The 16199-nt window shown below is 38.9% G+C and overlaps 1 protein-coding gene across 6 annotated transcripts in view; it reads right to left on the bottom strand.

Annotated features, from left to right (window-relative positions):
• LOC105255092 overlaps window positions 1-16199 on the bottom strand; it is a 360332-nt gene that overhangs the window by 139833 nt on the left and 204300 nt on the right. For all 6 annotated transcript variants that reach the window (XM_011264178.3, XM_011264180.3, XM_011264185.3 and 3 more), the window contains one exon: window positions 9539-9797. In XM_011264178.3, coding sequence (XP_011262480.1) covers window positions 9539-9797 — 259 coding nt within the window. The remainder of the gene's footprint in view (window positions 1-9538; window positions 9798-16199) is intronic.

Genomic DNA, 16199 nt, shown 5'->3' with positions numbered 1-16199 from the left:
CGTTATCGATCATCGTCACATGCTTAAGTAGATCATGGATTGTACGTAATTAATGTATGATTACTACGACGACCTCTGCCGTCACCGTGCTCTGGAGAATTTCCGCGACAGCCATCAGGGGACTCGACGCAAATCGATCCGATAATCGCGAGATCGCCGCCATTCCCTACGGAGTGTGCACTTAACGACCGTTCTAGGAGCGATAAACTGCCGATTCGAATTGCTCGAGCGCCGAGTTGCTGCAACCGCGATCCTGGAAGATTCGATCGGAACGACAGAATTCAATATCCAGAATGCACAAACGGATAGGAGTCTCCGGTTTCATCGTGCACCCGTATCAATATTGACTCAGCGCTGCTGCCGCTAATACCGACAACCCGTAACCGGCCGATAGATAGGTTTTGCAGATCAGAAAATGGATCTGTTTGAAGATTACGCGCTCGAATATCAATAAGTCGGTCCGTCAATTTTTGTCGCGCAAATTACAGCTTCGATCGCGAATATTTTGCAAAGGAAAATAAAGATAAATAAAGAAAAGGATTACCACAAAGTTATAGAAATTAGAGGTACGCGATTTTTTTCAGGCGTATCAAAAACGATATAAATACATTATCCATCTATTATTGAATTTTATCTTTGTCTACTATCTTGCGTTCCGTTACACGATTATTTATGAATATTTGACGACATTAATTACTGGCATTTACTGTCCAACAGCTTATCCATTACCGGAGAAAAACGAGATGACGATTGCATCAAAGTAATATGTAACAATATAAATACAACAACAAAATAACAATATAAATAACTGGAGCGAAAAAATGGATATAGATGTGAAACGAATCCAAATAAAATTTTATACGCCAAATATGTGTGTGTGTGTGTATACAGCATGTAAAGATATTCGGACATGATTACGAGTACAGTGTGTCGTGTATATATCAATGCGTCTTTGAACGAATGATGGATGTTACGGTTGACGTGCGACAAGGGGAATCTTTTTTGCGTACAGCTCGTTATTTTCGGATTAATCTCGAGGTCGCGCACGAAACGCGAAAGAGGGAAAGAGTTACGTTTCGGCGAATCGGATGGGGGGTGGCGAAACGAGAAGATAGGAAAAGGAAGGGAGGGATGATGCGGATTCATTCGCGTACAAACTTTAATTTACGATGTAAATTCCGGGAGAAATTTTGCAGACTAATTTTCTACCGCCGGCTGTCCTTTACGTTGCGCATCAAACTTTCTTCTGGCTTTTCTCTTGTCAGCATCGCGCTTTCTTCTAATGAGGAAAAATGTAATAATTCGTCGTTGCGTTGGCCTACCACGAATTTCGATCCCCCTCTGCGAATGGAGAAATCAACGTGATGCTACAAATTAGCATATTAAAATATGACCTAAATATTCGAGATGTAAATATTTTGCGCGCAAAAATAAAAGACTCGTAAAGAAATACTGATAAAACGATTTTCACTGAATGAAAAATAAATATATGATGTATTTTGCAATTAAAAGAGAAGCATATTTTTTAGTGTGCTAACAAAAATAAAAAAGCAAAAGATGGTATATATTCATGTATATAATACTGATCCTATCAATGTTTTCTCAAACATCCTATTGACAATGCGTTGAGATATCAATATTCTATACAATATATAATAATTATGCGTTCTCTTTGTAGTAATATGCGACACATATACAACATTTCGCAAAATATATTCGACGACGGTTTTTCATAGCCGAATCGAACGGAAATATGGCACGTCGAGTTCCGATGAAAAGCGCCGTTGTAAAAAATAATCGCGGCGGCAAAAACACGCGTCTGACACGTCGGGGCTGGTCGACTTCGCTCTCTGCCCTTTGATCCCTTTTTAGTTAGCGATCGCGCGATCGGCGCTAAAAGCGCGCACCCTGAATGTATACGGGTGGCTTGTTCGTTGGCGCCTTTATCTCTCGGCCGGAAACACACTCCCCCGGTCGAGGGATCGACCTGGGATATTTCGCGAGACATTCCCCACCAAGTATAAATTGTAAGCTCCGTTGGTCCTTTTATTATTTTCGTCGCGGCGCGCGATGTGGGCGAAATCGATTCGTTCGTTCATTCGTTCGTTCGGCACATTGGATGTAGTCGTATCGCGGGTATATACATTTGGTTTATCCAACTCATCCTTGTTATTTCTCGGCCGCTACGGTTGCTTTTGCTGTATTTTGACTTCAATGGAAAATATAACGGAATTCTCGAACTAGAGAAGCATCGCGAATTCTCGCACGGGGAACGAGATTAACAAAATGTACTTTGGAGATTTTGCGTCTGTCGGATATTTGTGTTCTCGACATTCACAGATGCGAGCAAATGATGAAGAAAATGTTACATTAATCTAATTCTCCGCGAGATATTACATAATATCACTGCTAGATTAATCGATCATCATTCATTCATGCGTTTGACGTTACCTTCCTATTAAAAAAAGTTAAACTTTAAATAATTATCGCTGTGTCTGTCACGAAGGAACAGCGTCACTTCCTAACTGGTCATGCCCGGAGCGGCGTGTATGACACTGCGAAAATTTATTCCGCCTGGTTACAGTTCCGCGCACGTGCGCTTCTAGCGCGTCCGCGTATTTGTACGCGCCTCCACACGTATACCGGGCACGTGCAAAGTTGGGGTCGTGGCAGTTGCCGGTTATGGGGTGTAGCTGGCATGGAGTCAAACAGCGTTCATAATTTACGTAGTTTCGTCCGCGCGACCGCGACGGGACGCGGACGCGACGGGGATCATCACCGCGCCACCGAGAGAGCCGGATATCACAACAATTTTACTATGCGCCGCATTCCGCCCTAAAACGCCCAGCTGCCATTCCACGATCCGGCGTTCTCGTCACGGCAAAATATCAAATAGATCCGGCGCAAACGCGCGGGATCATTTATCAATAAATATTCATCGTATATCATAAATCATTGCGACTGGGTTATTCACACTTATTCCGTTGCAAACGCCAAACCTACAAGCGCAGTGACGTGACTTGAATGCACTGAGACTGACGTGAAAGTATACAACAGCTCCATCCTTGATAAATATATTCCTGATATATGTATGTATGTATATATGTATATATGTATGTATGTATGTGCATATGTGTATGTATATAATAGAGTTGTTTAGTGATTTTATATTGTATATTTGTGTATATCAATTTATCTGAAATAAATTCCATATAAATTTCCAGTATTTTTAAGTTTTCCAATTTATTGAATTTATCACATTTCAAAATAACAAACTTTATATGCTGTATTGTAAAATATGATTTACAGAAGAAATAAATAAATGGTATAAAGAAAAAAAACAGAATTATATAAATAGCAAACTAACATATATAAAAATATAAAATAACGTGTAATAAATGTATAAAGAGATATGAAAGGTATTTTAATAAATAATACGTCTATTATATCAGTTTCTATGTTCATCGTAAACACATATGTTTTCGTTGCGGTAAAAACATGACGAAAAATTACATTTGCAGTTATGCGCAGCAAATTCCGGCAATAGTAAGATTTTCAAGTGGCTTCGCCACTTGAATCGAGATTGAACGAGTGTCGAGGAACCAATAGTGCGCACGATTTGTCCAAGCAATCGCGGTAAACGGAAGAATCGGCGTTTTAGGCGAATAACACTCTGCGGGACACGTGACGCAATTTCGTGAGAAATGGAATTGCGCGCGGGCAAGCAACGTGCCTGCTAAACGAATTCTCCGCGGACGTCGCAGGTTACCGGGACAGAAAGGGAGCTGATATCGAAGGGAGTTTCAGAGTTTGCAGCGTTGCTCTGGGGAAGAGAGGGAAAAGAGAAGACCTAAGGGGAGCAAGCGCAAAGTTTTCAAATGTTGCAATGACGGCAAATTTTGCAAACACAGAAAAATTTGAATCGTCAATTCTTAAAGCCGAATCAGCATTTTCGCGAATACAAGATCCGCGTGAATTTAACGGAGGGAGGGTGCATGTGTCGTTCAAATTCTGGTTAACAAAATTTCTTCACCATATATTGCAATTAACGTTTAAATAATAGATGAGCCATCACACAAAGAAATTTTAGATATAAATCTAGCAAATTATTTTGTGACTTTTTATATATGTATTTGATCGTTTATTTTTTTTACATTTTAAGTAAAAGGTTTAATAGAAAAATTGGCCAATTTGTCGTCAGCCACTCAACTTCTGATTTAAGCTCCGTTTACTCTGGTCTTTGAATTTATGGAATAAAGTTTGAATTGCACTGCGCGAGTGAACCACGCACGCACAGGCATTTTACGCCGAAAGTTGCAGAAAAACGCGACTTATCTGAAACGTTCCTCCCGATCATATTAAAAGAAGCAGTCCCTCGTGAAAAAAATGACGACGATAACGACGGTGCGTACCTGAGGCAATCGGGAAACGGAGTAAGTGTACGGAAAGAACGGACGCCCTCGATTGTCCCGGGTAGGAAAACGGCCGAAAGTTCTGCATGTTCGGCTCGCAGCAGTTTAAGTTTCCGCGGGGCTCCAAAGTTATAACGAGAATTGCTCTCTCTCTCTCTCTCTCTCTCTTTCTCTCTCCTGCCATGAAGTTTTCCACCTCCGAGTTCCATGAGCGCGCGTACATACCTTACCCCATTTTTCTCGCTCTTCCGCTCTTCTGCCATCTCTCTCAGCCTTTGCATTTTTTCCGTAACATCCATCTCTTTCTCTCATCTCTATTTATGCGGCTACTGTGGAATTGTTCGCGTGTATATCCCCCGCTGCGCTGCGCTCGCCCCCTGTATAAGCTGTGTACATCGCAGACATTTTTTTCCAATGCAAAACCCACCATCTCTCTCTTTCCTACGCTCGCTCTCCTCTTTCGGAATACTCTTCGCGTTTGTCCCCGCTGCCTTTCTTCACGCCGGATATTCGTACGGCGCGAATAAAACGCTGGCATATTTCAGACTTATCGCCCCCTTCTCGTGCCTGCACCGAGTATTCTCAGCTCCTTTACTGCACCTAGTTTCATTCTTTTCCGGTTTACGGTATTACCGTACCAAGCTATTACACGCGTTTCGACGTTCTTATCCTTGTCTTGGAGCACGCAATACTACTCTATCCTGCTGTTTTATTGTTTTGCGACTTCTCGAGACGCTGCTCGTCCATGAAGTATGGCGTTTTTAGCTCGATTATATTATATATATTCGGAATCAGAAATGCTTTCGCACTTGAATTTGCACATTTTATTTTATTAATAATATTTTTATTAAGTGCAAATTTAGATGGGAATCATCTTTGACTCGCAAATACTATCTGAATAAAAAAATATTAATATCTTGATATTAAAAGTATGACACATATAGAATGTGTCAAACTCTTTTCTCCTTTATGTATGTGCTCTTTAAGTTAATTTATCTGCAATATATCTTGAAAAGAAAATTTGATTAACGCAATATTTTCGTCTAAGAATGTTTAATAATAAATGGAAACTTTAATAATAAATTTAACTTTAATAATAAATGGAAGGAAAACCAGCAAAAACATGTTAAAAGTTTATTTCGGAAATAAAATCTTATTTCGGTATTTTTCGAATGTTGCATATTTCTCGTGTGGATATGCTACATAAATAAATAAGTTACAGTAGCTGCAATAAAGCGACCTGTGTTATTGTTTTCGTCGACAAGAGAAACATTATTCTGAAAATTTTATTTTGCACATACATATTGAAGCCAAATATTTTTATGATTTCTTAATGATTTCGCCTTAATGATTGAATATATATTTTGACAAATAATAATGTGCATGTATGTATTAATATTTAAAAAAATACAAAAGTTATAATTACAATTTCAATAAAGCTTTACCGTTCAATCTTTAATAACAATAATTGAAATATTAATATAAACGTTGCAATTTATGCAATTTATGTATCTCATTAGTATTTTCCAAGATGATTTAATGGCTTGTTTCCCTATTACGATTATCGTACCATTAAACGGCTTGGATTAATTTCAATGTGTCTGATTATTGATACTGTCACACTACTGTGGAAACCCTATTATACTGTCAGACTGTCGCGCTTAAGTACCGAATGGTACTTTGAGTAAAGCTCTCAATATAATCGATATTGAATGGCTGGAATGGTATCAGCCCTTTGATCCGCATTGATTTACAAGGATATTGTCGCTATTTGTCAAATCTTGTGTTATCCAACAGTCAAGAACGAGAGATCTGTATAATTCATTCGGAAGATAATTAGGGCAGTGCGTGATCCAATTATCTGTAATATCAACTTTGGAAATATAATTCTGATATATATATATATATGAAAAGAGAGAAAGAGATTGCTTTAATTTTTAAGTATTTTGAAAAAAATTATGTATTTTTTTATTATATGTTATTTCGATAAAAATAAAAAAATTTCAAATTATAACATATATATTAAAATTTATCAATTTCATTAAATAGATTGTGTGAATAATAATTACTCATTTCCCAAGTCTTCGCGTTTTTTAGAAATGGATTTAATCTCACCTAAAGTTTCCCAATTTTCGTAATAAAGAGAATTAAGCTATTTCGACTTTGAAAAATCTCGCCATTCTCTTTATTGTCTAGAAGTGATTCGCCGTAACGTTTCCTACAGCGAGAACGTGGTGCTACGAGAAGAAGGGAGTCAGGATGCGGAACGGGCGTGCCCGAGAATGGGCTCGGATAGCGGTGCCGTTTCAAGTAGCATTTCCTTGGCACAAACGACCCTCTTAATCAATCGCTAGCACCTCTCTTCTTCTCTCGGCAGAGCTCGGCAGAGACTCTACAGCTCGAGCCGCGCGCAGCCCCGTCCTCCACCTCTTGCTGCCGGAAGTCTAAAGCCCCCGTAACAAGCCGCAACTTCGATAAATCTCCCCGCACCGTCTTTCTTTCCCCGAGAGCCGCGATTCCGCGGCATTAGTAAGAACGAAAGGAGAAAGACGAAGGAAGGATATATCGCGGATCGATTTTGGCGAAGGCGCTCGAGGGATACGATACGAACGGAAAGGGTGAAGGACCTCCAATTCGAGAGAAGGAGGAGAAAAACTTATGAAAATCCGGGATTTATGGCAACGTGCGAGCGAGAATCGGACCAGGCCGCGCCGTGGTTCGGCTCTGACAAATCGTCCGAAAGTTAACGTTCTCGATCGTCCCTGGATCACCTTTTCGCAAAGATGGATCCCTCTCTCGATGCCCCATTCTAGAAAGAAAAAACCCCGATCCTTTCGATATTCCGTATTTTGTATCGAAAGTTTGTATGCATTTCACTTTGATAGTAGAAACTTTCGACAAGGTTGTTTCTTTTTCTAAAAGTCGGGAAATCAATAAATGCTGCGATATCGGTTTTCAAATTTTTTTCATGTTGGGTTAAATAAGTGCTTGGAGCTATAGTATATAATTTAGGAAGGAGAGTATGTTTTCTCGCGAAACTCGCATTCTAAAAAACGAAAAATACTGCGGCAAAATTGCGATTGAGTATTATGAACTCTTGAAACGTATCGATATAAGTATGATCTAAATAAGAGTTTAATATCGGATTTCATCGTAAAATTTTCCAACCTATTCCTCGAGTTAATATAGCGAGATCAAATTTCTTTTCCAATAAGTATAGGAAATTGCCATTTTACATTCAATTTCAAGTTTGATTGATCAAACATTTTCAAATTTCAGAAAATTTTGATAAAATTATAGTACCAGAAAACATTTTTCCCAACGCTCCGTGTTTTCAGAGAAAGAAATATCGAGAGATGAATTTTGATCAACTTTGAGATTCATCAATAGATTTTGAAAATAACTAAACGATAATAATCTGGGACGCTCTCTATATAAAAAAAATAGATGTGTAAAAATTTTACACAAAGTGTTTGCTGTTTTATGTCTCTAAATTTGAAATACAATCTCTGGTTACCGAAAGATATCTTGCCGCTACATCTTTCGATCTTTGGACATGAAAAGAACTCGCATGTCTCTTGCAAAATTTTTCGAATTCAAGTTTTCCGTATCGGCGACCGTCCGTAAAAAGACTCGACGAAGTAGAATTACTTCGAAGGAGAAGGAACATGAATGCTCCGGTTGAATGGAAAATGGCAACTACAAGGAAGGTCTAAAAGTTTCGAACTTCGGGGAAACCGGATGGGGAAAGATTGCGAGTTTAAGCATCGACATAAACGATTCGGCTTCTTGCTTTCTGCGCTCGAGAAACGATCCGAGCCGAATAGTCACCTGCGCCGCTTAGAAGGAAGCAATAACCGTTTGATTCCGGACATTTCTGAAGTCGAGCTCTCAATTGCTAGACTCCTCTGTTCGTAAGAATAGATAAAATCAGAAAGCTCGCTATATACAGTGGCGAAGATATAATTTCAAGATCCTCGACCCGCTTCCTTTTATCGACTCATTGAAGTCTATTTTCTTATATAGTCATTTTTATCTGATTAATTCATTAAACCTTAGACCAATTTGAATTTACATTGCGATTGAAAAAACATTCCGATTATGATAAAATTATTCATTCTTTAAAATTGTAGAAACCAGTTCTTTAAAGTAGAAATAGAAATATATTGTTTTAAAGATTAAAGATGTGTAAAAATGTGCAAATATTGTTAATCACACATAAACTTTGGATAATCAAACGTTTCAATTGCGACTTGTGGCAGTTCACTGACAAGAACATTTACGTAAATAGCTTTGTCGGAAGAATATGATCACATAAAGCAAGCATTACTGTAATCCGTCGAAATAATTCTGCATTAGAGCACACACAGATTCGGATACTGAGGCTAATCTACTCAGATCCAGAAACGAGTGCGCTTCGAAAACGCAGGATTTGAACGCGATTCTAAAAATACGAGAAGAGCGACCTCCATTGTAATAAATCTCGATCTAACCGTAGAAATTTATACGTAGTATAAATCAATTATGTATTAGCAACGCTACAATTTAGAAATACTCGAGGAAAAAATCTTTTTTTGTAACAAATTACAATGAAAAAAATGTAAATAAATAAAATAATGAGTTTACGCGTGCGATTTTCATTCGAAAAAGCTTAAAAATAAATTTTAATAAAAATAGAACATTTACTCTTATATTCGCAGAGAAATTAATTAATTAAATATTATAAATGAAATATTATAAAATATTATAAAATTATAGATATATTATAAAATTATAAATATTATAAAATTATGCGTTATTAATAATTTTAATAATATTTTTTGCAATATCATAAAATATTTATAATAAAATGCGAGTTATCATTTTATTATTTATATTATAAAATAATGACTCTTTGATATCGCTTGTTAACTTTTTCTACAATTATTTTGATAAAATCTTAATTTACTAATAACAGTAATAGATGAGATCGTTAAACTCGCTATTTTTTTAGAATTAGTCGATCGATCGCAGCAGCTTCTATGTCTAACCATCTTCTACGATATCATAACAAGCATACTTGTCGTACGCGCGCGTATCGTGTTTGATCAGTAAACAAACGTGAAAAAGAGAGTAAGAGGACTCACCTGTGCCAGCCGCTCCTAGCCTCAGGACTGCATCGCTTTGAAGAGAGATGGAGAGGGTGGCGGTGTCCTCGAGGCGGGCGAGAACCTCTTCGGGAATGTCCTCAGGTTCGCGGAGGCGGAGGGTGACCTCACCCCCGCCTCCGCCACCCTGGCCACCTCCACCCCCGGGACTCGTCGACGCCGAGTACATGAACACAGATCCGTATCCATGTAATGACTGCAGCGGCAGCCTCACGCCGCCCACTTCCCCGACCGGACCCTGAAAATCAAAATATAAAAATCTCGTCATTAAAGATCCGGATAGCAATAAAAATAGTGATTTCAATCATGAAATTATTAAATTCCTTGTTTCAAATTACAAGTTCATGAATGTTTTAGACAAATATTTTAAATTTATAAAAATTGTAGACATTAATGATATATATTATTCTATTATCTTTTTAATTCATAAATTGATAAAATATAACTAATTTTAACAGCAATTTTTTAATGTAATATTCATTAATTTAATATCCATGAAAAGTAACTTTGCAAAAAAAAAAAAAAAACATTGTATTTTTATGCACGACACAATTTTACACGAGGTTCGATAACAAAATCATGGTAATTCAAATAATATAAAAATCTAATAATGCATTTCGCGCACGTAATGTATACACAGAAATATGAAAAAAAAAGCGCAGCTCTGTTTCGCCGAATAAAACGATCGCGAAAACACTTGGCACGTATGCTCCCGTAGAGAAACATCGAGAAGCCGCATAATATTTGCTGTGGAATTCGATTGGCCGGGATGAATGGCCGGAAGGCGCGTCCGAATCGATCATACAGCACACGTCATATTAAATTTAAGACCACAATACGGCCCTTCGTCCGGCCGGTATCCCGCGGGAAGACCCTTTTCTCTTTCTCCCTCTTTTGTGTCGTTCCTCCTGACTCTTGTTTCACTTCTGACGCGACCATCGCCACCGCAGGCAAACGTTCTCTTTTACGAGCGGAAATATTTTGCCAATTTCGCTGTCGATGCAAATTTCAATTCACGAGCGTCAATATTTGCTGACTCGCGCCGAAAAAGGATTTTGATGTACCGGCATTTTATCCGCCATCGAACGCGCGCTTGACTTCCGCGCGAGAAAAGTACGTATCGGCGAAAAACAAAGAGAGAATTCCCGACGAATGGGAACGAAATCGGTCTTTCCTCCCACTCGAGATCACGATTGAGAAAAAAGAAGCAGAGATACACGGACCTTCCTGAACGCAAGCTCGATTCTGCTTGAGATATTATTTTAATGGAACGGAGAGATTTCAATTACCGCCGCGCGTGTTGCTCCGCGTTGCACCGTTTCCGGTACATCGTTGGAAATAATAAGAAATATCGAAGGAACGCGGTGAGATAATGATAGTCCATATTACTTGGAAAAAAGAGCAAATGCGATATCGAGATAGGATGGAAATTGTCCGGTGTTTTGTGGCGCGATCGATCGCTAAGTTAATATCATCACCCCAGCGAAATGGGATTATAGTGTTCACTATAAATAAATTATTCTGTTATTTCCCAAACTCGCAAGAGAGAGAGAGAGAGAGAATCGCCTTTGGCAAAGTTCATCGACTGCGACCCATCGTGCGAAAGTCGGTATTGTTTTATTAAAACATAATAAAAAGTTTCTCATAAAAGATATATGAGAGGATATGCTTTTTGAAGTAAAATTAAAAATATGTCTGTTCCATGAGAGAAAATATCGAAAAAATATGATCAACAACAATCTGCGGTATAAGCAAACTGATAGAAATAACTAGCACGTTACATCGTCATTGATGATAAAAAAAACTGTTTTTCAGAAATGCGCATGCAACGTCAAAGCTAAACACGGGTATGTTTGTGCCAGGCATAAATTTGAAATAACAGATGTTGTTGGTTTCTGTAAACAGGAAAGTCGAGCGAATCGAACAAACCAGAATTAAAAATATCAGTATAATACTGATACAAACAAGGTTTACTGGAAATGTTTGTGGAACTCGGGCACGTATAAATGCTATCTGTATAAAGGCAATGCGCCGCTAGAGAGTACAAACACTGGTTTTAATTCCGACACGAATCTATACAGATGAAACGTACAAATATAGAGGTCTCTCTCGATCGATTACAATATTATGTGTTATAATTAATAAAAAAATCCAATATTTATAGAAAAAAATAAAGATAGTGAAAAAAATAAATCTCTAAATTTATATCCACTATATTCCTATCTTATTTCTATCAAAAGTTGTTACCGTAGAATTATTATTATCTCATACGCATAAAAAAATTAATGCATTAAATCTAAAACATAAATACATTCTTATCATATGTAAGCTCGTATTACATATGTGCTTTTACACATATTACCTTTCTACACAGTTGCAAAAACACGAGACGCGTGAAAAGATACTTGAAATATATTTCTGATAATTTTTTAAATGTCAACACGATTATATTTGCGCTTATATTAAAACATTTAAAGTTTGCGCATATATCCCTAATGCGTCCGATTTAATGGTCAGCGTCGTGTATCTACTGGCGCGAATTCTCCCATTGTTAGTGGTCGGGGCGCGAACCGCGTGTTCTCTCTCTATTATTTACGTAAATTGATTCGTACCGCCGACTATTTCCGCATCACGTATTCGCGGCTATCAGCCGGCATTATAGGCGGCAAGAGTAAAGCCCATCGCGCGCCGTGCGATGAGAGCAATTTATTTTAATGGTCATTTTCGTAATGGGTCTTTGAACAGGGCGCATGAACATTTCTGAATAGGCCACGTATACACGGCATACATATCTTCCGCCATTCCTATAGCCCTCTGTTATGCACGTGGTCGACGCGCCACGCGCAAGGGGACATAGCGAGAATGCGCGGTAACTGTGCCATTCGCGAAAATGGCACCTGCTACCGGAAACAATACCCACCCGCCTCTACACTTTTCCATTTTAGCAACCGCGCGAAAACTTTTCCGTCCTTTTTCCGTCCTCTTTCTCGTTTTTATGACCGGCATTGTAGTCTCGTCGGGGAATTCGGTACAATTGACGATGCCTCAACCCACATTTATGACGCTCAAGGATCATTTCCATGAAGTTGCCATTAATTGAATATACCCTGACAACGGTGATTTATGTCACGCGTTATTCTCGGGAAGCATTTTTCTAATGCAATAACGACGCTCTCGATCGTATCGTGTTTACAATTAGCCAACAATACAATTTTTGTTTTTCGAATACGAATATACATTACGCGATGAATGATATTTTCCTCTCTGTCCGATTCCGCCATCTCGGCGAGGCGGAGAATTTTTTTATCAGAATCACTCTTCTGTCACGAATAGCGAATAAACGAAGGAAAGCGATATCGAGAGACGCCAGAAGTTAAATCGATTTCAAGTTCACCGAAAGGACGAAAGGATTCTCCGATTCGACTTGCGTCGTTGCAGCAAAAGCGAGCTTCAAAGTCGGAATCCGGCGTTCTCGTTCGGCAAGGTGGAAGATTACGGTAATGGATACGGCGAGGAGGAGATCGCTGAGAGAGAAAACCAGACGGAGCACGTACGAGCACACATCACGCTGGATCGACGTTATTCTCGATACACGAGCTCGGTCAAGGACGAAAGTTCCCTACGGGCACTCGGATAAATATTCATATTACTCGCGGGACTCTTCGAAAAGAGAGCTGATAAACATAAGACTCTTAGTTTATATGTAAATTTTTACGCGAGAGTTTACAAAACACTCTTTTCACGACTCCCGGATAAGTCGTTTCTCATGCACCAAATATGCGTTTCATTGTTTACGCATTCGTCATCTGCTTCTCTTTAAAAGTTTCTTTATGTTGGCATCAACTTGAAAAATGATTGAATATCGTATCGAATTGTACTTCCACTGATAAAACCAACGTAACAACCACTGATGAAATTAACGATTGATGAAATCAAATTACTCAAGATCAAAATAAACCAGAGTTGCACAAAGTTAAAGTTTGCCAGAGATAAAATTATCGCGGAGAAAAATAATATTTCCTATATAGAAAAAAATGTCTACGACAATTTTGATATATTATATTATCTGTAGCAAAAACATTGATGTAAAAAATTTGATTTCAGATAGAAACGTGAAAGGAAATAAAAACAAAGAAGAGAATAATATCTGACCGTAGCAAGTATTATAGCTTAAAAATGACTTTACCACATCCAATTTTACTTTAACGGATATAATAATTTTTCACAAATTGTCGACGCTTCGAATCGCTTCCGGATGATGAAGAGCCGAGTGTTCGGGATTTAGGAAGAAGTAATAACAAACGGAAACTAGAACCCTCGGAAGCCAGATAGATTTTATTCCGGCGCGTATGCAAATTGACAAATTGAATTTCACCTCGCGCCCCGTTCCCAAATAAAAGAGAGCGATACGAGCCGATATATGGCCCGCAAAAAACCGAATGAAAAGCGGATATGGCCGCGATTTCATGCTGCTGCGCGATTCCGATTTCAGAACATTAATCAGCATCCTTCGATCCGGAATTTCCAATAAACGGCGCCCAAGTATCAAGTGATTATTTACGAGACGCCATACACGACAATTATTTCAATTTCATCTTTTTAGCTTCGAGAAAACACGCTATTTTTCTTCGTATACGTCGCGATACACAAAAGATACACACCAATTACGTTAAATTCTCTCTCTAAAAATAACTTAAACGGACAGTTTTGGCACACATTCCAAACGTAACAAATTTCGCCCGAAGATAAGAAAGATAATCACGATATATTTTTATATCTCTATTAGAACGCGATAGCGTACAGATTTGGCCAACGTTCAAGACATTGCAAGCTCCGCTGAAAAGGATCACGGCGTCTAGAATTCAAAGTATAAATCGGAGCCGCAGCCGAGATTTTCCGAGTCCGAGCGAGTCCGTCGATGCGAAGAACGAGTAGAAGAGTCGGGACATCGCAATCGTCCCACGTATACGTACGGCGAACTGCCAAGTCCCTTCTTGCACGACAAACAACCGGAAATGTAGCCATAACAATGCGGATATGCGCCGCATGCGCGCGGCGAGAGAGTTTTCGCGTATCGTACGCACAACGGACGCGACGCAGATTTCCTCGGCTATAACGCAAAATAACGAGAACCGCGCTCGTAAACGCGTAAACTCCCTCCCTTCCTCTCTCCCGCCTGCCTCGCTTCCCGTCTCGCTCGGAAAATCGAAGCGACCCGTAGCACATCGCGGTCCATACGAACTTTATACTAAATGGAGAGCGCACCGAAAGGATTATCCGACGCCGCGCGCGCGTTTCGGATGTCGAGGACCGGCATCGATCGAGTTCGTTTACGGCGCGGACCATTGGGGTTACAAATCAAAGAGCTGGACCGAGCTCCATCGAAAAATGCGAATTGCGCGCGAGGATGGAACGCATATTGTACGCAGGTAGGTATAGATACGTAGATATTTTAGCGCGAAAAATCGCGCGCATCTATGTGGAAGAGCTCTCCACGGCCACGGATGTATGTATGTATGCGTGTGTGTGTGTGTGTGTGTATTTTTTTTAACAAATGCGAGAGCTGAAAAATATTTGAATCCTACATCCCGACGTGGGTGGGATGCTACATTGAATCGTAGGACGTTATTCACAAAAAGCCTTTCATTTGCACGTGCTTATGACGCGAAAATAATACCCCGATATTTTTCCCCTGGAGAAAAATATATTTCAAATTTACCCGATCACATGTACATACCTATATATATATGTGTGTGTATATATAGCTATTTTAATTAATGTGAAAATTTATTCGATTGATATTAATTAAAGAGAAGTAAAAAATCATTCGGATGATGATTTGAGAAAGAGCTCGCATTTTCGAGCGATGATTCATTGAGCAAGCATGCGAGATTTGCGAGTGACATGAGAATCAACAGCAATTTTCTTTGTTCGCCGTTTTCCAAAGCATAAATGACAGAGGCGTGAAAATGCTTATGACAGGCGGGACGGTTGGACGATCTCGCTTTGTGCATTTGACGCAGCTGCATATTTGCAGCAACAGCAGCAGCAGCCAGCAGTGGCTCGTCACTGGAAAATTTACGGCAGCTTCTTCCTCGTCGCGTCGTTTCCGCGATCTTCCATTTCGCTATGATGTCTACGATTTCGTCGTATCATCGTAATACACATTTTAACCGTCGAACTACACGATAAAACTTGAATTTAAGGATATATAACGTTAACAGTACGAATATAAACGTTAATGGACGAGTAGTATTACGTGACGAAATAGAAAAGTCACAAAATACATTGATTTGTCATTTTTTGTAGTTGTAGGATACCTTATTAATTTAAGACAATTATGATTTTTTAACACATATGTACTATCTCAGAAGAAGTATAGAATCGCGTGTAAAATGTGAGTAATCAAAGTATTTATATTGTTACAGATAACGTAGGTTGGCAGCAGTCGGGAGTAAAAATGAGCGTTACAAATTTATCGCGTTACGTAACAAGCGCGAATAAACGCAAACTGTCTGACCTTTCAAAGCTTGGAGAAATTTATTCGCAAAAAAATAGAATGACTTTGATGGAAAATCTTTTTTCTTCATCGTCACAAATTATTTTACATTGCCAATTACGCCAATAGCGATGCTACGAA

Source organism: Camponotus floridanus, unplaced genomic scaffold (assembly GCF_003227725.1).
Source record: "Camponotus floridanus strain SB8 unplaced genomic scaffold, Cflo_v7.5 scaffold13, whole genome shotgun sequence".
Taxonomy (NCBI): Eukaryota; Metazoa; Arthropoda; class Insecta; order Hymenoptera; family Formicidae; genus Camponotus; species Camponotus floridanus.
The sequence above is the reverse complement of the archived record's forward strand: the minus strand, read 5'-3'. Positions and strand labels throughout refer to the sequence as shown.